The sequence below is a fragment of the Salmo trutta genome, chromosome 8, assembly GCF_901001165.1.
Source record: "Salmo trutta chromosome 8, fSalTru1.1, whole genome shotgun sequence".
Classification (NCBI taxonomy): Eukaryota; Metazoa; Chordata; class Actinopteri; order Salmoniformes; family Salmonidae; genus Salmo; species Salmo trutta.
The window spans coordinates 32,574,985-32,596,885 of NC_042964.1; the positions used below are offsets into that span (position 1 = coordinate 32,574,985).

Here is a 21,901-nt window from a genome sequence, read left to right on the forward strand (position 1 = left end):
CAACGCTCATTTTGCCTTATTGATTCATAGCTACCGTCTATTTCGGGTTGTCAGCGATTTGCATAAAGGGTCACAGTCACACTGCATCATCTGCTCCTTTCTTCCTTCAACTCCTCCTCTTATTCTCTCCTTTATTCCTGTTTCTTCCTTCTCTCCAGCCACAGTCACACAGGATCTATCCCTCTGCTCGTTTAGTCAACAATAAGACGGTTATTTGCTACGCTAGCTTCATGATTATGTAAGCCCCTTGACATCTGCGACTGCTTCTCAAGTTTTCGGTTTTTTTTGGGTGGGGGGGGGTTAAAATTGAAGTGTGAGAGTGTGTGCCCTCCACTCGGCTAATAAGTGCTATCACGGAGCACTGGCTTACCTCATTACTACCCCTGTGCATTTAATGAGAGATGGGGAAAATTGGCTTTAACCTCATCGTTAACATTTTTCACAGAGTCTAACAATGGCGACACCTTCAATTGGAGTCACACCCCTGTGTACCTCATTACACGGTGGCGAAAAGATAAGGTTCAAGCGACGTGCCGCCCGTCGTCACACTTTCTTTTTCATTTAAATAATTCAAGTCGAGGAAATGTGTCTGTGTCGAGAAGTGTTAATATTATCAGGCGTATTCATTCATGGATCATTTTTCTTTCGCGTTTCATGCAAAGAAATTAGCATTACTGTCAGTTTGAAGATATTAATTGTTTATCAAACAAAAACACTCTATTCTCTATTTCTATACAGTATTGTTAGGTCCATGGCATTTCACCAGTTGGGTGTACTGTATGCAGAAAATAATGGGTTTCACAGCCCAGTGAGTGATCTGCAAATTGCTGTACTTGTGCAATACTTGTGAGGAGTGGGGAATAGTATAGGATGGAGGGTAAGTCTCTGTGATAGCGCTAGCAGCAGGTCCATGACCGATCCACGGGCTCTAATAACAGCAGAGAATGGTAAATATTGAATATTTACATTTGCTTACTCCCATCCTCTCCTCATGTTAGCGATATGAATCAATATGAATCGGGGGCCGTGTGAGCAGCGTGTAGTGACTCTAGTTAATCCGTCCTTTATTGACGTCTTCACCTCTTTGTTTTCAGTTGTCCGGACGGAAAGTCTTTGTGGAGAGGTAGTAGGCTAGCCCGTTGTGTTCAGGTGTGTATCAGCGACACCACGTTGCTTTGATTGTTGCTTTAGCTGTATGGTTTTATTTCCGAGTCCGCCATTTTGACTTGTCTTTCTATTGTTAATAATCAATATTTGTATTGTTTCAAAATGCACGATAAGTAGTACAGTATGGATGCTGTACTCGATAATGTAACTATTCAGGGCCCACATCGCCCAAGAGATTCGTAATAGCGCTGTCAAATTTTCATATGGAACACTTTTATGGGACGGCATCGCCGATCTTCCAATTGAGTTTACCCAACAATCTAGCTTTATTTACCTGGATTACAAGGCCAAAAAGCTCCATGTCTTCCACGCTTCAATAGTACCTGTCTTGATTGAGTCACCAGCAAAACTAACTGCATGTGTTCCTCTGCAGGTATCAGAGAAATTGATCCCCTTGTCTTATTAAAGCAGCTAGAAACATGGAATGGATTAATATTAGTGTGACAGGCCTGCTTACTGCTTATACGCTTCTAAGTCACTGATAAATCCCAGCGTTTTCCAGTATTTAAGAGCAGGGAAGACAAATACACTGTAGATTATTTAGTACACAAGCATATAAATGCATCAGCTTGCAATTTTAATTACTTGTATTAACGGCTAAAGGCTTGCGCCTGACTAATTCTATCCGGTGGTTCATCACGGTGTTGACGTGGCGACACAAGCTGCTTTTCCACATTTGCGTAATGTGACAGGTCTATCATTACCCAGTAAGCCCATGGGAGCGCTCAATAAACACCTATTTCTCCCAGTAAATCCCCTCGCCTTCACCATGCTGCTTACAAGGATTTCCCAAGGCACACAACACCCTCTCGTCTCTGTTCTACTGTTATACCCTCCTTCTCGCTGTGGCAATATCTATCTCCCCGAACGCATTTATACACTGACATTTGGAATACAAATAAAGAGACGGGCGAGATGACGAATAGGGAAGGGAGGATTACCGAGGCCTTTGCAGTCTGACAATTGTTCTCCCGAACCAAATCACCATCTCAAGTTGTCAGACGCCGTCGATGAAGCCCTTGTTAGTTTGTTTTGTTTTCTAATGTCTGATTCCCTCCTCCCTTGATGTGGGCTGGGCCCTGGCCGCCTTAGCGATCCACCTGGGACGTATGTGCCTTTAACACGCCGGGTACACCACAAAGCCTGACACGGTGATGTATAACGTGTGCGCAGAATAACGATGGCGCCGCAGCCGTGTGGTAGGCACGTTAGGTGTTTTCGGGGGAGGAGGGTTGAGTAAACAGCTGTATCTGGGCTGGATCAGCGTTTACGTGTCGGTGAGTCGGGCAGTGACCATGGCGGTAGGATATGTCACATTGATGAACACAGCATAAAGAAGGTGGGAGTGATCCGCTGACCTCCTCTGAAGACCGTTGGAAAGGGTTGACCAAGCCCAACACACACACACACACACACACGGTGTGAGAGGCGCGTTAACGAGGTGATCGCACAGCACCGTAGATTAACAAAGGAGGTCTTCACTCTGTGTGTCAAAGACACCCCATGGTGGAGTAGCTAGCTAGACCCTCCATGCCTCTTCAGATTATGCAACCCAGACAAAATATCAGTGCCAGAGGTTAAAATTGGATTTGCCCCTGCTCCATTAGCATAAAAGACATAGGAAGACTCCCTAGCCGACTTTCCCTGACTCTCTTGTAGTTGACGGTTAACCATCAGCCATGCAAAACCCGAGCCGTGACAGGTGTTTTTCGAAAGCAGTTTCTCTTTTATGCGGTGTTGTCAAGGAGCGCGTCAACCAACACGATGTCATGTTTTTAAGGCAGTTTAACGGTAATGACACCAAGTATCATGCCACCAAATCCACCTGGTATGAACATACCAGTGGTTGAACTCTGAACCTTGTAAAACGACTGACTGTTCCAGGTTGGCTGTTGGTTGGTTTTATGGATGAGAGGAGCTGTATTATAAATATGATGTTGGCTCTTGCCTTTCTTCGTGGTTTAGTGACTCCAGATCTGCCTCCCTATCAGACTGTGGGCACTGGGCCATCCTGAGGGTGTCACTGTTTTAAAGGTCGCCGCCATACATCTCATCACAGTAAAATATCCCTACGCCACTTTCCTTAACATTCATCTGACTATAGTCCCCCATCTGGAACATGGAACACTGAGAAAAGGCTACGGAGACATTGGTGGATAAGGTAGGTTGGCTGAGGATGGTATTTTACATGTACATGTATTCATATCTATCTGCTCTGCATTCCCCCTGGTAGTGGTAGGATCTCAAAATAGGAGAAGAAGAAAAAAATGATCACAGCCGAAAAACATTTTGTTATTATTCATGAAGAAACCTTCTGTTGACTCTTGGAGAAGGAGGAGAAAAAAAAGTGTCAGCACATTTTTACTCAAACACCCTCAGTGACTGCATGCTTTTGTAACAAGAAAACAAGATTTTATTCTCTCCCCCCCCCCCCCATCTGTGTTAGTTACACACACCTACAGGACAAGATTGCTAAATTGCGAGGACAGAGGAGGTTCATCATTGTGATGCAAAAGAAGTTGAAATATAACCCCAAGGCAAGCAGGCGGTATTGTAGAAAAACATGAAGAAAGTGCTACATCCCCCAGACCTTTGATGTAGCAGCAACAAATGTACCTTCTGACAGAAGATGCATGGAAGCAATAAGCGAGTTATACCAGACCCTTACACATGCAATCTGATTATTCTGGCCCGGGTGTTAATTGGATACTACCTGGCAGATCTGATACGAGTAGCAGCCCTGGTAGTGGGAAGCCTTTCCAAGTGATGAACTATAATTCACTGAGCTGCTTGAAGCACTTGTAATTTAGAGCGTGTCATTTGATGAAGCGGCTGATCCAGTGGTCTCTGTAGTACCTGGGACATCACAAGGCAGACTTGCTGTTCCCTCCAAGAGTAGCAGCTACTACGGGACACACCAAGACAACTGGTAGGAGACCCGTTCGGAAATATCAACTGGGAAAGACAGTACAGTGTGCTAGTGTGATAATACAGTGTGTCTGCTCCTCTCCACTAGCCACTGGAGGCTATAAACACTATTATAGACACTGTTGTACTGACATATTACTGTTACTGTCACGTTCTGACCATAGAAAGCTTTTATTTTCTATGGTAGAGTAGGTCAGGGCGTGACAGGGGGTTTTGTCTAGTTTATTTATTTCTATGTTGGTTCTAGTTTCTTTTTTCTATGTTGGGGGTTTTGTCTAGTTTCTGTATTTCTATGTGGGGTTCTAGTTTCTGTATTTCTATGTTGTTGTTTATTTTGGGATGATCTCCAATTAGAGGCAGCTGGTCATCGTTGTCTCTAATTGTCGATCATATTTAAGTTGTTGTTTTTCCCACTAGGTTTTGTGGGAGATTATTTTGAGTAAGTGTATGTTGCACCTCTTCGTCACGGTTTGTTGTTTTGTTCATTAGTTTATTTGTATGTCTTGCATAGTTTCACAGTTGTTATAAAATGTGGAACGATACACACGCTGCGCTTTGGTCCCATTCTTCAGACAGCCGTGACAGTTACACAGTACATGTCCTCCGCTTCATCAATTAAAAGGGAATCAGGGTTATCTACACAGAGATAGATATGTTTTGAAGGACCACTGAGCCTACCATAACCCCCCCCCCCCAACTCTTTTTAGACAACTTCATGCAATTGGTGTCTTTATGTTTTGATAGATTGCATGTCGCGTACTGTGCTGATTTGGGAAAACATTTTCTAATCTACTTAGCTCTAGTCCTGACAATCTGGAGTATTGATCTCTCTCTGTGTGTCTGTGTTTGTTTGTGTGTGTGTGTGTGTGTGTGTGTGTGTGTGTGTGTGTGTGTGTGTGTGTGTGTGTGTGTGTGTGTGTGTGTTTTGAAAAAGAGAAAGAGCCATTACATTATGTATAGCGCTAGGCCCACTTCTCTGAGAAGTTCTGAAAAGTTAGCAACGCTTGCAGGTAGGGAAGGAGGCCTGGGAGGAAGCCTTGGTGGTCTGGCTGTGAAGTTGCCCCCTATCAATAAGAGCCTGGCCACCATTGGCAGTAATTGGTTAGTAAATGAGCAGTGTCAGCTGAAAGGGACTGGAGGGGTCAGAAGTTCAGCAGCTCAGAGGGAGTCTCTAGTTTGGGGCCCATGGCCCCTGGGGAGCCCGAGATTGAGATGAATTAGTGGGGGACACTGGAAGAATTTCATCCTCTCTCTCTCACTCCTCTCTCTATCTCTCTCTCTTCTCTGGGCTAAAATGGGTCTAACACCTTAATTAACACTGAAGCTTGTCTCTGCCAAGCAGCTCAAGTAATTACCACCTTACGCCCCTCCATTTCTCATTTTATTTATCTTAACAGTATCTGTGGCAGCACTGAGACCGTTTAGCTAGTGCTGAAGAGAACCTAACGTTATTCACTCCATTCACCATCCCATCTCCGGCCCTGTTTATGCCTCAGTCCCACATCTAATCGGGAACTTCCCCCACTTATTACCGCTAAGTGAATTCTGCGGAAATTGAGAGAAATTCACGTCTTTTTTTTCACCCCTTAATTGTTTAAGTTTTAACTCTGATACTGTGGGATATCTCCTACTCCGGCCTTTAGTGTAATTTGATTTGGTCATAAATCCATTGTCCTAAAGATAAGCCCAATTGCGTATAATCGCCGAAGGTGCATTCGTCTGCCCATTGGTCCGGTTCGATGCAGAGAGCCACCGAGCGGCGGTGTTTTTTTAAACGCACAATTCTCAGTCAAATCAAACAAATTACGAGGCCTCTCACCAGAAATAAACCGCAACTGCTGCCTTGGCGGAGTCTAGAGGTACCTGATCACTTCTCTCCGGAGAAGAAGTTGACCTTTTTGCAGCCGTGAAGAGGTTTGTTTCATTCTCTGGCACGGAGTGTGACGAGCGAGAGAGAGCACCTTAATGATGTGCTTGTTCGTGTGAGGGGCAGCCAATGTTTTCTCATCAGGATCCAATTTAAAGGTCCTTTGTTCTGCGCTCAGACTTTGGACCTAAGCAGCAAACCACATGGCCTCCAAAGTTCATGTTGATAGTCACTGTCTTTCCTGTATGCCTTCCTCAGCTTTCTTAAGGCAAAGGAAATAAACAAATAGGGAGCAAACAGAGAGCGCCCGAGACTGCTTTGATTGCCATGCTCTGCATTGTTTTGTTTAGAATCATGTTAACCCACATACCAATGACATGATGTGTTACTTTTTGAGGATTTGGAGTAGGATATACTTGGAACACGCCCATTTGGGAACAATTTGCACATACACAGAGGTAGCAAAACTGTACTTCGAATCGATGATACTCCCCTACTTAACATACTGCTTGACTAGTTGGGCCCAAGCTTGCTGTACAACATTAAAACCCATTCAGACTGTCTACAAACAGGCTCTCAAAGTGCTTGATAGAAAGCCCAATAGCCATCATCACAAAGGCCAATCAGACTTGTGAACATAATCCCAAGGTGTGTATTGCCGCTTTCCATGTTGTCTGTAGCTCGTGAGGTGAGGAAACACTGTTGCTTTTATGTATTTTGTTTTGTTGCTTTTTGCGCTATTTTTATATATTTATTTAAACTTTATTTAACCAGGTAGGCAAGTTGAGAACAAGTTCTCATTTACAATTGCGACCTGGCCAAGATAAAGCAAGCAGTTTGACACATACAACAACACAGAGTTACACATGGAATAAAACAAACATACAGTCAATAATATAGTAGAAAAATAAGTCTATATACAAAGTGAGCAAATGAGGTGAGATAAGGGAGGTAAAGGCAAAAAAGGCCATGGTGGCGAAGTAAATACAATATATCAAGTAAAACACTGGAATGGTAGATTTGCAGTGGAAGAAAGTTCAAAGTAGAAATAGAAATAATGGGGTGCAAAGGAGCAAAATAAATAAATACAGTGTCTGCGTGCTACGTGGTGCTTGTTCTATGTTACTCTGTCTGCGTGCTACGTGTTGCTTGTTCTATGTTTCTCAGTCTGCGTGCTACGTGTTGCTTGTTATATGTTACTCTGTCTGCGTGCTACGTGTTGCTTGTTATGTTTTTCTGTCTGCGTGCTACGTGTTGCTTGTCCTATGTTTCTCTGTCTGCGTGCTACGTGTTGCTTGTTCTATGTTTCTCTGTCTGCGTGCTACGTGGTGCTTGTTCTATGTTTCTCTGTCTGCATGCTACGTGTTGCTTGTTCTATGTTTCTCTGTCTGCATGCTACGTGTTGCTTGTTCTATGTTTCTCTGTCTGCGTGCTACGTGGTGCTTGTTCTATGTTTCTCTGTCTGCATGCTACGTGTTGCTTGTTCTATGTTTCTCTGTCTGCATGCTACGTGTTGCTTGTTCTATGTTTCTCTGTCTGCATGCTCCGTGTTGCTTGTTCTATGTTTCTCTGTCTGCGTGCTACGTGTCGCTAGTTCTATGTTTCTCTGTCTGCATGCTACGTGTTGCTTGTTATGTTTCTCTGTCTGCATGCTACGTGTTGTTTGTTATATGTTTCTCTGTCTGCATGCTACATGTTGCTTGTTCTATGTTTCTCTGTCTGCATGCTACGTGTTGCTTGTTCTATGTTTCTCTGTCTGCGTGCTACGTGTTGCTTGTTCTATGTTTCTCTGTCTGCATGCTACGTGTTGATTGTTCTATGTTTCTCTGTCTGCATGCTACGTGTTGCTTGTTTTATGTTTCTCTGTCTGCATGCTACGTGTTGCTCATTGTTTGTCTGTATTGTTATTGTAATTGTTTTTAATAACCTGCCCAGGGACTGCGGTTGAAAATTAGCCGGCTGGCTAAAACCATCACTTTTACTGAAACATTGATTAATGTGCACTGTCCCTGTAAAAATAAAAAGTAAACTCAAAACTCAAATATATATTTTTTGAAACATCCATTTCTGTTATTTCCGTCCTTCCCAGTTACCAACCTCAAATGTAGCCAATTTTCAAATGATTTAAGAATAGATTGGTAATGTGGTTCATTTGGCTGACAGAGAAGCTACTGTAGCTAGCTAGCCTAGCGTTGTTGGATATCATGGTGGTTGTCTGATCCTGTGTGTGAGAGGACCGTTCATTGTCTGCCCGTGTTTATGACGGCGACGGTCCCTGTAAATGCTCATTAATTTTGTCCCTTCGTGGCAAAATCATTTCGAGGAGAAGCAATTCAGCCTCTGTTCCTTTCAATTCACTGCTCTTGTCAATCAAGCGGCCCGGGCTGCGGTATCCTGCGGAATGGAGGTGTTATATTCCGGCAATTATCATGTCATATACTCGAAAATGTAAATGAACGTGTGTAAAATTAAATTTATGGGTTGTCAGTGAAGAATAAGAACCAGGAGAGCAATTACTTATCGTCTTTCATCTTGGAGGCTCCGATACGTCAAGCAGAAAAGCGTGCAGTTAAATGCCTGGAATTAGCATTGTACTGGGGCTTCAACAATGAACCGAGGGCCGGGGCCTTCCTCTCCTCCGCCTCGCCTGCCTCTCTTTTTGTTTGGGGAAGAGCGATGAAATGAAGATGATTATCATCCATCACTCGCGAGCTAAAAAGCTAATGAAAGCTGGAAAGCCACTTCCGTGACTCCATTTGTTGCCTGTTTTTCAATTTTCGGTTTTGAATCCCCTTGTTTTCCTTGTCAGGATGTATAGGCTTTTCTCCTGGCTTGTTGTTCAGATACAGTATTATCCTCATCCTGTACAACTGGGCTAGTAATGCATGTATATATACCTCTTACAGAATACATGGTGTTTAGTGGTGTAGTGATTCATTATATGAAATTGTATGGTTATGTCTTTTCACTGTTTACATGTTTACATTTAAAAACCCAGACTCACACCGGGTTCCCCTTTCGTCAACCCCATTAACCCCGGGATCCTCATTCAAGCAGCCAATTAATGGGTTTTAATGAAAGCATTGTCATCCTGTCCACCACAATTCAACGGGGTGGCCCCCAGGGTAATTGCAAGTCTCCGATGTATCTTAAGGTTTTAATAACACTGAAGGTGGAAGCGCGGCGCATTTAGTTACGTGCAGATGTTTCATTTGTGACTTTTGTCGCTTTGTTCGGCCCTCTTTCTTTTGTGTCTGCTTAACGAAGTGCGGTAGAGAGCGAGGCTACTCTGCTATACCACAACAGCCTTCGCTCACGCACACACACACACACACACACACACACACACACACACACACACACACACACACACACACACACACACACACACACACACACACACACACACACACACACACACACTCTCTCTCTCTCTCTCTCTCTCTCTCTCTCTCTCTAAGACCCTAATGAACAATGGTGTCCAGTCTAGGATTTGTTTGAATATGAATGTGGCGGTGCGGCGGGGAGGAGGAGGAGGAGGAGGATGGGGCTGGGGATGGAGTTTGACCTTCAGCTGTGATTTTCAGTTCATCAGGATTAGTCAAGCTGGGCGATCAGGAGCGCTAATGCATAATGACTTCTAAAATGAAAAATGTGTAGTGACCATGCAAATGTCTCAGCTAATCAAAGAGGGGAAACCTGGGCCGAGGAGAGGAGGGAAGAGCAAAACAAGGACGTGTCAAGGCCTGAGAGATGGGGGGAGGGGGGGGGGATACAGGGAGAGATGTATGGAAAGTAATCAAGCAGCTTGATTAGACAGTAGCGTTGCACGTTAGGGGGACAGGAGGGTCTTATTGGCCCTTTTTGTCATGCCGTCGTAGTATACTTTCATAGCGACTATGTGCTAAACGATGTCGCAATTAGCGAGGGCTATGGAATGGCCACGACTACATACTAAAAGATTCAGTATAGTCCCATTCTTTAAAGATGCCTGCAAGAGGTTTAATCAATCTTATCTTAGCATAAGATACTATTTGGTAGACTATTCTGCGTCTGCAATGGTTGGATGTGTCATATCATAGCCTGTGTAATAGAATATTAAAATGCCCTAAGCCCTTACAGTCAAATAACACTTTCAGATTAAACCGTGGCCTCAACAGGTGAAAGTGAAAGACTCTGGGGAGAGTTTCAAATTCCTTCGTTCAGCAGTTTTGAGTTTTTGTTCCAAACTTCACTGCAGCGTAGAAGAGTAAACAAACTCGTCCCAGCGTTTGTTTTCGTTCCAGGGATTGTACATTTAAAAAAAATTAATAATAAATACCAGGCATGAAGAATTGAACAAAAAGGGATAGAAACAATAGAGCTACATTCCCCTGTTGCTATGTGCTCATGCAGGCAATCAAAGTGAGAAGCAATGAAAAGTTGGATCTTTCTTGCCTTGTTATTGATCTGTTGTGTTAGAAAGTCACTATCTACTGTCTTATAAGACTTTGGATGAGAGAATTCTATCTTTGTTTTGTTTTGGGGAAGTTCTCTCTAGCAGTTTTGACAGCAGCTAGTAGTTGAATGATTCTTATCACCTAAAAAAGGACACGTTTTTCAAAATGACACGTCAGTCAGGAGAAAGAATTGCGCCTCTGGCTGCTTTTCGTGAGAATGAAGAAGTTGCAGAACTTCTGTGCTCCGCAGAAAGGCAGCTGGTAATTCCACTCTATAAACAGAATTGTCTACTAGCACCAATCGCCCTTTTCCTCTCGGAGAAAGCTTCTCGAAGAATCGTCTCCCTCTCTGTCTCTCCGAGGCTCTTTCTGAGTGATCTCCAACCCCGGGGTCTGTCTGGGTGCTTGCATGCTGATTGTGCATACCAAGTGTCCACTTCAACTATGTTATTTTAATCAACTTTGGAGTTGTGCATTTTCCTGCTGTTTCACAATGGCCGCCACTGATAGGCATGCCTAAGGCGGTTCAAGGGTTCAGCTAATTAGGGTATACGTCTATTTAAATCCCTCTCTTCTCCCAGCGGGCGGACTGTCAAAAATAAGGCAAGGAAACACAAAGGCACAGCACCCATCCATCCTTCAGCACGGAGTGCCACAGCACAAGGGTGACGGGAGACATGCTTTCGCTACCTTTTGGTCCCCAATTACCATGCTCCCAGTGGGTTCTGAGGCCAGACCTGATGAATTCTCTCTCTCCCTCTCTCTCTCTCTCTCGCTCTCTCTTGGTCTCTGTCCTTTCCTCCCTCTCTTTCTCTCTCTATGTACCTCCGTTGCTCCCCCCTTCTCTCTCTCTCTCTCACCCACCCTCCAGGTGCCGGTGTCGGTGGCCATGATGAGTCCCCAGGTGATCACCCCCCAGCAGATGCAGCAGATCCTCCAGCAGCAGGTCCTATCCCCTCAGCAGCTCCAGGCCCTGCTCCAACAGCAGCAGGCTGTCATGCTGCAGCAGGTACCTAACATATACACACACCTAGTAGATACGCACAGAGAGACACGCACAGTAACACACCCACCAACACAATCACATACACACCAAGAGACGTTCACCTAGACATACACACACACATAGTTACATAGTCATACGCGCACAGTTACATGCATATGGTCACATAATGCCTGCACCCATTGAACCACGCACACATACACACACCACACACATACACACACACACACACACACACACACACACACACACACACACACACACACACACACACGCTGCCTGTGTAGCACTGTATACACAATACACATAATGTACAGTACATCTACGCCCGCTGCGCCCTTGACACAGTTATAGAAGAGAGACTAGAAGTGACGCACTTGACCACGTCACAACCAATTACCTGTATCCCTCCGAGGGTCTATTTCCTGGGAGCCCTCGGGAAAGGTAAAAGGTGTCAGGATAAAGACATAGTTACTGTAGTTATGAGGAAGTCAATGAAAGAGGGGTGGAGCCAGTACAGGAAGTGAGACAGGCTGTGTTAAATGTGGAAGGAGCTGACTTGTAATTTCATCATTACTTCCTAGATAGACTACAGCGAGGAAAGCTTTAAGTAGGGAATTATTGTTTCATTAACTACCCTCTTTAGTGGAATTTATGAATGAATTAAGTTTCAGGAAGATGTCCCATGCAGGCTAGAAACTGATTGCAATTTGATATTCTTTATAAGCCTTTTTTTTGCCCTACTGTACCTCCTCTGTCTTCAGGAGTCACTGAGAGTCGTATAGACGGCAGCGAGTGGATGTCGTGTGTGATGTGTGTTAAACGCCTTACCTTTAGAGGGATGAATCCGTTCCTTTGCGTGTGCTGTGTTCACTTTAAAGCATTTCAGTGCCTGTCAAGACATTAGACCAAAAACTGTATACTAGTTAATATGATTAATTGTGCCCCCTCCAGTACTGTGCGAGGCCATTTAAAGTCCATATGGAGAAGACATGGCGGGAGAGCGAGACTACAGTATGTGTCCTCCCCCCCTCCCCCCCCTGCTAGAAAATGAATCAGATTATGTATGGCACTTCAAGTATGTGTTATACGTAACCAACATGTGTCGGTGTTGTCGTGGCACACCTCATTTTCAATGACAGCAAAAAAAAAAAAAAAAAAAAAACAACGACAAACAAAATGAATTACAACATGTCGGAACCTTGGCGACTGCTCTTTTTGCTGCTCCAGTACGGAAACAGATTCCTCATTAACTTTTACAAACACATTGCTGCACTATTATGCCGTATGGTCGATATACTCTGTGTCAGTAAATCGAGGCTTTCCACTGCCCAAAACGTCACATACCGTACCAATGAAACCAACTGCAAAAATAGCATTTGCCAATGTCTATTTACATAGCCAGAAGATAATATGGACATTCTCCGAGGTTACCTGGAATGTTTTTTTTCAATCATCTATCTCTCTTTCTTCCCCTCCCAGCAACACCTGCAGGAGTTTTATAAGAAACAGCAGGAGCAGCTGCACCTGCAGCTTTTACAACAGCAGCACCCTGGAAAGCAAGCAAAAGAGGTGGGTATCTGTTTAGACCCGTAATGGCCTGACAGTGGAAGTGGGAGGAAATGGGCGAGCAGGCAAGACGAGCAGGGAAGAACTGTAGATGACGTCTGTTCTGGCTGTCTCACTCAGTTCAGCCTTCAGGTTAGCAGCCGTGGTCTGGGGGAAACCTTCCCATGTTTCTGGGATTCCACAGACCAAGGTGGCTAATCCAAAGCCAGTGTTGTCTAATGTTAGCTAATGGTTCTCCCAGTGTTACTGGATGTGTACTGTATGGGCCTTTGATGGACAAGGCACTGACACTTGTTATCTGCCGCTGGGGGGAGACTTGGGGAGAAATCTACAACATGTAAATGGATGGACGTGACGTTAAATAGCTAAAAAGCCCGGTTTGGGCCGAGAGAGCGGACCGAGTCACAGGGTCTGCTGATTAATCAACTGCTTCTGTGGGTTTGGGCCGAGTGGCGAGCAGCAGAAAAGTTAGAGTGTGACGCGCTCATAAATCACACTGACAGCCCGCCAGTCTACCGGGCGAGGCTCGCAGTCTGTCACAGGAGTCGAACGTCGTAGCGCGCGGCTGCGCCGGGGCCAAATCTAAACAAAACACGGGGAAGCAGTTAAATTGATCAGGAAAAGGTATCGCAGGCACCTTTTCCCAGACACATCTCTCTCCCTCTCTCCCTCTCTCCCTCTTTCTATCCCTTCCTCCCTCTCTCCCTCTCTCTATCCCCTCCTCCCTCCCTCCGTCTCTCTCTCTCTGTTTCGTCAAGCGGCCCATTATGCAGAGCGTACAGGAAGCTGCTACTGACCTCCCGGAGGCTTTGTTTCTGTTTGGATTTGTGAATAGAATTTTCAGCCCTCCGTCGCCATCAAATATGGAATAGAAATCGCTCCCTTATTTCTCCAGAGACAGTGGGTCCAGTCCACATGACTTGCGCCATTATGCAGTCTGTTTTCCAGTGAGCGCATCACAAGTTTTGTCTGTCCCCACCCCCCCACCCCCCCCCCCCCCAGGCTAGAAAGGAAAGGGTCTTCCACTGCAGCTTGTCTCTCTGTGAAGTGTGACTTCCTCCATGTATATCCTCAGGAGTGTCTTTCCACAACTCGATGGCCACCTTGGTCTTGTAATTCTTGTCAAGAAAAGCAAAACATTTACCCTAGACTCTCCTATAATAACAAGCCTTTGCTTGAGTGAATTAAAACAAATTGCAATCGAATCTGGCAGTAGAAAGATAGCGGAGGAAAAAGAGAGGCGGACAGAAAGAGAGAGAAATAGAAGTAGAGAGGAGAGAGAGAGCGTTCGTTGTATGATGGCTCCAGTACTTCCCATGTTTCCTAATAGACCACCAGAGATCTCATCAACAGCCCACTGAGGACTAAACGTGTTTAGCTGTGAAAAAGAGGTGCCATTAAACTGGTAATGAAGTAATGCTCAGTTCTTGGCATGTTTACTGTTATAGAAACTGATTATACCATGGTGCTACACAGTTACCTGTCTGATCGACATCTGCAATAATATCAGCTTATAGTTCTGATTAATAGTTTTATTTGTGTCTGTGGGATAGTACTGTTTTGATTAAGCCACAAAAGCGTTTTTTCCCTTGTTTTTCTGTGGTTGCTTTGGCAGTTGTTTTGTTGTTGTTGTCGTTGATGTTATTGTTTAGCTCGGGCTGTCTGGCTGGCCCAGTGGTAAACAGGGTTGGGAGGGTGGATGGGGTGGGGTGGGGTGGGGGGGGTAACGCTGGTGTGCCCAGTTGCTGTAAATCTCCCAGCGAGTTCCCCTCGGCCCCATAAGCTGTAATAGACCATCAGCAAATGCAAGACAATTAACTATCAGCTGTGGGGGGGAAGGGATTACCCAGGGCTTAATATCATACAGAAAACTCATCTCATAGCAGTCTGGAGGGGCGAGTGCAGTCTATCAGCCCAGTGTGCCTAGCTATGCCTCGTTCAGCAAGAGGAGGAGACGGAATAGAACAGGAACTAGGTAAAAAAAAGGAGGCGAGGATAAAGAGAGAAAGGAAGAGAGGAAGAGAGACAGGCGGTAGTTAAGATCATGGAAGCAGCACCGGCAGCATCGGCAATGGAAGCATCCTCGTCGTCGGTGTGGGCGCCCACTTTCTTGTTAATTTGTGTCATTTGTGCTCCTTTCCTCCTCCACTCCTCCTCCTCCTCCTGCTCCTATTCACTATAGCAACAGCAGCAGCAGCAGCATCAGCAGCAGCTCGCCGCCCAGCAGCTCGTCTTCCAGCAGCAACTCCTCCAGATGCAACAGCTCCAGCAGCAGCAGCACCTGCTCAACATGCAGCGCCAGGGCCTGCTCTCCCTGCCCCCGGCCCCAGGACAGGCAGCCCTCCCCGGGCAGACCATGCCACCAGGTAAAGGGGTGGCTGAAGGGAGAGGAGGGGGAAGGGGAGCGAGCCTGGGGTTTCAGGGGCTTCTGGGGCTGGGGGGCTGTAGCGCACGTGACTGCCGGCGGCCACACCACTCTATCTATCTCTCTCTCTCTCTCTTCCCTTTTTGTTTCTACCTCTTTCGCTCTCCCTCAGCTCTACCTGTCTCTCTGTCTCTTCTCGTTGTCTGTGAATATTTTTTTTCTCTCCCTCTATTCCCTCGCTCCCTGCTCACCCCTCCCTCTCTGGGTTGTTATTGTTGTTGTTGTTGTTTACTGCCTGCCTCACAGTAGGCAGCGAAGAAAAGAGACAAGAGGAGCCGCTTCCATTTTCTCTCGCCTCGCCAAGAAGTAAACACGTGTTTACCAAAATGGCAGGGGACAACAACAACAACAACAACAACAACAACAACTAGGAAGAAACAAAACAAAGGGGGGTGAATTACCAGTGTGGGGCTGAAACAAAAGGACAATGCACCGTTTATCTAGCTAGATAATATCATTTGTGCTAACTGAATTCTGCTTCCTCTATGAATGTAATCCAGTGGCAGCCATTGTGGATCGATGCCCGTGGATCCCTGTAGATTTCATTGGAACACTGCATTCTTATTAAGCAGAACCGCTGACAAGAGATCATCCCAGTTAATCTCTCAGTGTAGCCGTGTGCCATTTGGTTAAAAGACTAAGCCTGAGCGGTGTATCAACAAGTAAGATAGAGATGTATGTAGGCAGTAAACAGGAGGAAGTTATTTGCGTTGGTTTGTGATGACTCTGTGTTTATGTAGTCTACTCCGGGCATAGTAGTGAATGTGTAAATGGATTGTAACTGTGTTGGTCCTCTGTTTCTCCCCTCTCCCAGCTGGACTGAGCCCAGCAGAGCTCCAACAGTTGTGGAAGGACGTGACCGGCGGCGGCCACAACATGGAGGACAACGGCATCAAACACAGCGGCGGCGGCCTGGACCTGACCACTACCAACTCTTCCTCGACTACCTCCTCTACCCCTTCCAAAGCATCACCTCCCATCTCCCACCACTCCATCGCCAACGGCCAGTCTCCCGCACTCAATTCCAGAAGAGAGAGAGAGCGAGAGAGGGAACGGGAAAGGGAGAGGTACGGAAAGTGAGCTACTCGTCCGCCACCCACTGCACATCACGTTGTACACACAAAAGTTAGGACGCACAAGAAGCTTGTTGTTGGCTTGTAGTTGTTTGTTGTTTCAACGGCTTTTAATAATGTACAAATACATTTGATATCTGTCTATAGAAACTCCCGATCAGAGTATTTCTCCCCCGTTTAGAAAATGAAAAAAAAAACGTATTTGTTCCTGCCGGGTTGAACGTGATGTTTTGTTTGTTTGTTCAATAGTTTATTAGTGTCTTGGTAATATTCAAAAACCAGCCCCGGCCTCCCTGGGGACAGCGTAGGATGCTATTTGAACACAGTTACTTACACCATATCAAAAGCAAGGAGAGGAAGGCACCGGCAGCGATACACTGCTGTGCGAGCAGAAAGCAAAGGTAACCACCTTGTACATAAAGTATTTAGTGGCTCCGTCTTTTGAAATTACCTTGCCGCTCCGCTTGTCATGTAAACAGAATGCGTGATGCCAAGGTGGTATTTTCGAATGTTTATCCTTGTGATGCCGCCTTTATATGTGGTTCTGACTGTAAGAAAACACTGTTCACATATCTGTCGATCTGGTTCTATGCATTATTCAAGGCTCTTTCCTGCGATATATTAAGAATGTGGCGCAGTGTAGCGGTGTGGAGAGACTTCAGTGGAGGTGGATGTGTTGTGTAATTGGTTTAAAGTAGATGCTATCTGCTACCGCCACTAAAACGGGCCTTGAAAAAGATATCTTTAGAAGGCAGATGTTCCCCTAGAAGAGAAACAAAAACAGGAGGAGGAGGGAGGGGAAGGGGAAAACACTTTTTATCTGTTAGTGTCCCCCCGGGGGGGGGGTGGCGTCTCGTAATGATCGAACACGGAGTATTGTCAAGGAGAGATGCTTACTAACACGCAGTGGATCGATGGAGGGAAAGCCTGCCTGTAGAAACCGTGTGTGAGCTCTCACACACACACACACACACACAAAATCCCCCTCACACACACCGACACACAAACACACACACACACCCTCCAACCCCCCAAAATACAGAAACAAGTGGAGCCGAAAGGTTAAACCGTCACTTTTAATAGGATGTGCTGTCTACTCGGGGTCATAACTTATTTGGGTGCCATTATCCAAGCAGAACCCCCTCTTGTCCTCAAAATAACATAAATTACGGAGAATATTATTAATCTCGTGATGAAAATTATATGGCCGTCTGGATTTTTCATGTTTACTTGAAAGCCCTCCGTTGATCGCTTTACAAGATGAAGAAATAGGGGTCGGGGAAAAAAAAGAACATGAAATTGGTCCCTCTATGAATGGGATGGCTGGATGGTTTTTCACACGTTGTTTAGGGGTTTGCAATAACACTGGGGAAAGGTAAACCTCTAGATCAATAATCAGATGTTAACCATATTGCTAGGCCACCCGCCCTCATCTTTTCTCCCTTCTGTTCTTAGGAACACCCTAGTCCCTTTATAGTGCACTACCTTTAGCCAGAGTAGCAAGAGCCTCATGGGCTCTGGCCAAAAGTAGTGCACTATATAGGGAATAGGGTGCTATTTCAGATGCAGACAGTAACTTCCATCCTTGGCTTAATTAGGCTCCTTCCCTCCTCCTCCTAGCATCCTTGGCAGTTGAACTATTCAATAGAACAGGGCTGAATTGACCTGTTTTGACCTGCTTGTCACTGATGGTAACCTGACAGCCACCAGCAGCCTCAAGCCATTATGGCTTTTTTGATGAATCTGACGCCAGTCTACCCTTCTCTCTCTCCTTCTCTCTACCTCCGATCCTTCATTTTTTTCTCTCTCTGTCTCTCTCTGTCTCTTTCTTTCTCCCTCTCTCCCTTTGTCTCTCTCTCTCTCTCTCTCTCGCCCTCTCTCTCTCTCTCGCCCTCTCTCTTTCTCCCCCTTCTCTTTCCCTCTCCTCTCTCTCTCTCTCTCTCTTTCTCCCCCTTCTCTTTCCCTCTCCTCTCTCTCCTCTCTCTCTCTCTCTCTCTCTCTCTCTCTCTCTCTCTCTCTCTCTCTCTCTCTCTCTCTCTCTCTCTCTCTCTCTCTCTCTCTCTCTCTCTCTTCTCTCCTCAGCTCATTACATGAGGAAAGCGGAGCCTCCCACTCCCTCTATGGTCATGGGGTCTGCAAGTGGCCCGGCTGCGAGAGCGTCTGTGAGGACTTCGGACAGTTTTTGAAGTAGGTCTTACTCTGAGAATGTACTCTACGCTGTGTCTTACTCACCTCCCCTTTCCTGTACTGACCGACCTCATATATCATCATGTCTTAGCTTACACTGTGAATTTACTTCATGACTGTGCATTACGTTACAGTCTCCTGCGTTAATACTAAAAAAAAGTACAAGCTCGATGACAGTTGCGTTTAACAACCACGGGCCAAGACAACGGCCCCCATGATATCCGATAAAGCTTCATGTCACCCAGCCAAGCGCCTCTCGTGCCTCTTTTCCCACAGCAGAAACGACGTCTTATGTTCCATGGTATAAAAGTTGCCATTCATCAACTAAGATGAGCTTAGCTGCTGTACATTTTTTGTTTCTCAGTAATGAAGCTGCAGAGGCCTATTCTGGGGGTATTTTCCACAGTACCAGAGTGGCTTTTTGCAAGCTTAATCGAGGGGGGCCCAACAACGAGATAAACACGCTTGCATCTCAGTGGGGATATTTGAACGTGTAGATTGTATGGACTGTCAGGCGGCTGGCTACATTAACTCTAGATGTAATTGATCTCCGATTTACACCCAAATCTCCTCTTCAGCTCGCAGAGTTGCCTGATAGGCTGGTGTGAAGAGCCTCAAAAACGAATGGCAGCTTGTAAGGACGCGCAGGGGCCCCCACAATGGCTGCATTCAGTGTTGTCATGGCGCCTGCGGACGGACTGAATGAACTCTTCATGCTCCATCAACAATTTAGTTAATTAGCTCATTTGTAATTGGTCTTCTTTGTTGTCTGGGATGTTAGTGAGGGACATCAAAAGGGGAAGGTGTTCGCTAGTGCCATAGATTACAGGTTATCACGCTGCCACTCTGGAGTAGCTAGGCTCGTTCTCTCCCTCTTCATCCGAAAAGAGAGAAAAAGGGGCCGAAGCGTTCATTGGAATATTCTAATTAGATTTGTAATTAACTGAGAAATAATGGTCTCGTCGAGCGTTTTCATGGGCGTAAATGTTCTTGTAAATTCCACACAAACTCTTTTGAAATTGGGATATTGTTCTACTTTGGGAAGGCAGATTCTTCCTTACATTACAGTGCTGTAACTCCATAACTGTGGTTCTGTGATGATATGGAAGCCCACCAGGGCCAAACCAGAGCTGTAGGATTTAGGTCAGGCAAAACCAAAGGCGGTAGCTTGGTTAATTATACAGCCGTCTGTAGCACCAGCATATGCATTAGGGCTAATGTGTGTCTGTGCAAAGAGAAATGACTGAAAGCCAGACTGGCTTAATATACAAAACCTCTACAGACCCCACAAGTCAGACAGACAAGACATTTCATGTGCCATTATATCAATGCCTCTGTTCAATGGACAGGCCAACAATAGACGCACCTTTGAATTCATTATTTAATTCATTATTTCCAGGTGTATTTCTATGGATGTGATGTGCTTATCCCCAGGGGAAGATGCACTGCGTGGAGCAGCATGGTGGATGTCGCTAGCAGAGATTTGCTCGGCGAAAGGCAGTATAGGCAATACTATAAGGTTACATTATAAACTGGGTGGATCGAGCCCTCAATGCTGATTGGCTGACAGCCGTGGTATATCAGAACGTATACCACGGGTATGACAAAACATGTATTTTTAGTGCTCTAATTATGTTGGTAAGCAGTTTATAATCGCAGTAAGGCACCTCGGGGGTTTGTGATATATGGCCAATATACCACGGCTAAGGGCTGTGTCCAGGCACTCCGCATTGTGTCGTGCATAAGAACAGCCCTTAGCCGTGGTATATTGGCCATATACCACACCTCCCTTATTGCTTAAGTATATTCTGGTGGAGGCTCTGGAGCAGAGGAGAAGTTTACCCTGCAGCTTGAGAAAGATGTTGGCTGTGTGTGAGACTGCACGGCTATAGCGGATTAGTGGTCTATAGTCATACACTCAGTTCACTTTGTCTTACTGAATCCACCCGCTACTGTAAATGGCCTTCCATGTAAACACGGCTAAGTAGGTTTACTGTATGGACGTCTTTATAGCTTAGTTTCTCATTTAGGTTAGGGCATAGGTACACAATAGGCTATAAAACATGTGACTGTATATATTCTTTAGGAACAGTGTAGAAAAAAGGATTGCACAGATATACTTTACAGTAGGCATACACTTTACAGTAGGCATACACTTTACAGTAGGCATATACTTTACAGTAGTAGACTAGAAAGAGGCGTTGCAGGTAATTCTCTGACAACTGGTATGGTATGGAAGGGACCCTGCTTCAAACAACTGTCTTTACAAAACAGCCTTAAAGATTCTGGGTGAGACTCCGCGACGTTGCATCCAGCCTGCGAGGAGCCAGAGGTTCATGCGCTGTAACCGGCACATGAAAACAAGACAGCAACAAAAGACAGCGTGATCCTGGCAGAACAAAGATGGCTGCTTGTCTGCCTTGCCTTGGAGGAGCTATCGTCTGTGTCAGGGAGAGCCTTTTAATGTTTTCGGAGATGCCACTCATCTCCTCGGCAACAGCCAGGTACACACACACTTTAAAAAGGTTTACATAAAATAGGTGTCAGAATCAAATGGCACTTGTAAGACGAGAACGCGAGGAGGGGGGGGGGAGGAAACCTAGGTAACCTGATGGTTGGTTGCTGGAGGTATGAAACAAAATCTCATGCAGCGGGCGCGTTTAGTCATCTTTTGTTGTGTTGCGGTAGGAAACTTGTCAAGATCAGCATTTAATAGCTCTTCAGTGTCTCTTTTATGTGTGTTCACCTGGAGAGCTAGCCTAGAGGTTGGCTGGCACGTTGTGTTAGCTCTGTAGTTCAAATGTAATATTAGCGTGGGAGCGTTCGAGGGTGTGTCGGGGGCGTGTGTGTGGGCGTGTGTGTGGGCCTGTGCGCGCATGCTGATGCATGTAAGTGTATGTGCTCCTAAATAGTTTTGAGGCGCATGTATTTTCAAGGAAGGTTTGACAGGAATGAGAATAACTAACTTCACACCCAGGTTTGTTCTTTTAGATGAGTGTTACAGTGATATGGATACATTTGTGGGCATGGTACAGTACTGTACAGTGCAATCAATGCAGACATATTTGATTCATTCACATCACATACCTTTTAATACTCTATTCTGTTTAGTGTTATTATATAATGCTTCCTGCTCTGTGCCCTAGTTCTATATTGATTTACTCTCCCATCTGTGATCTCTCACACACACACACACACACACACACACACACACACACACTCATCCATCCGAGGAGAGTTAGT

The 21,901-nt window shown here is 45.4% G+C and overlaps 1 protein-coding gene across 15 annotated transcripts in view; it reads left to right on the forward strand.

Moving 5' to 3' along the window:
- The window catches only part of foxp2 (forkhead box P2), a 121,770-nt gene that overhangs the window by 74,885 nt on the left and 24,984 nt on the right, over positions 1 to 21,901 (forward strand). For 8 of the 15 annotated variants that reach the window (XM_029760868.1, XM_029760875.1, XM_029760876.1 and 5 more), the window contains 6 exons: positions 11,273 to 11,410; positions 12,359 to 12,418; positions 12,887 to 12,976; positions 15,156 to 15,339; positions 16,213 to 16,474; positions 18,554 to 18,658. In XM_029760868.1, the coding sequence (XP_029616728.1) occupies positions 11,273 to 11,410; positions 12,359 to 12,418; positions 12,887 to 12,976; positions 15,156 to 15,339; positions 16,213 to 16,474; positions 18,554 to 18,658 (839 nt within the window). The remainder of the gene's footprint in view (positions 1 to 11,272; positions 11,411 to 12,358; positions 12,419 to 12,886; positions 12,977 to 15,155; positions 15,340 to 16,212; positions 16,475 to 18,553; positions 18,659 to 21,901) is intronic. The other 7 variants (XM_029760873.1, XM_029760877.1, XM_029760874.1 and 4 more) reach the window with 3 other exon arrangements.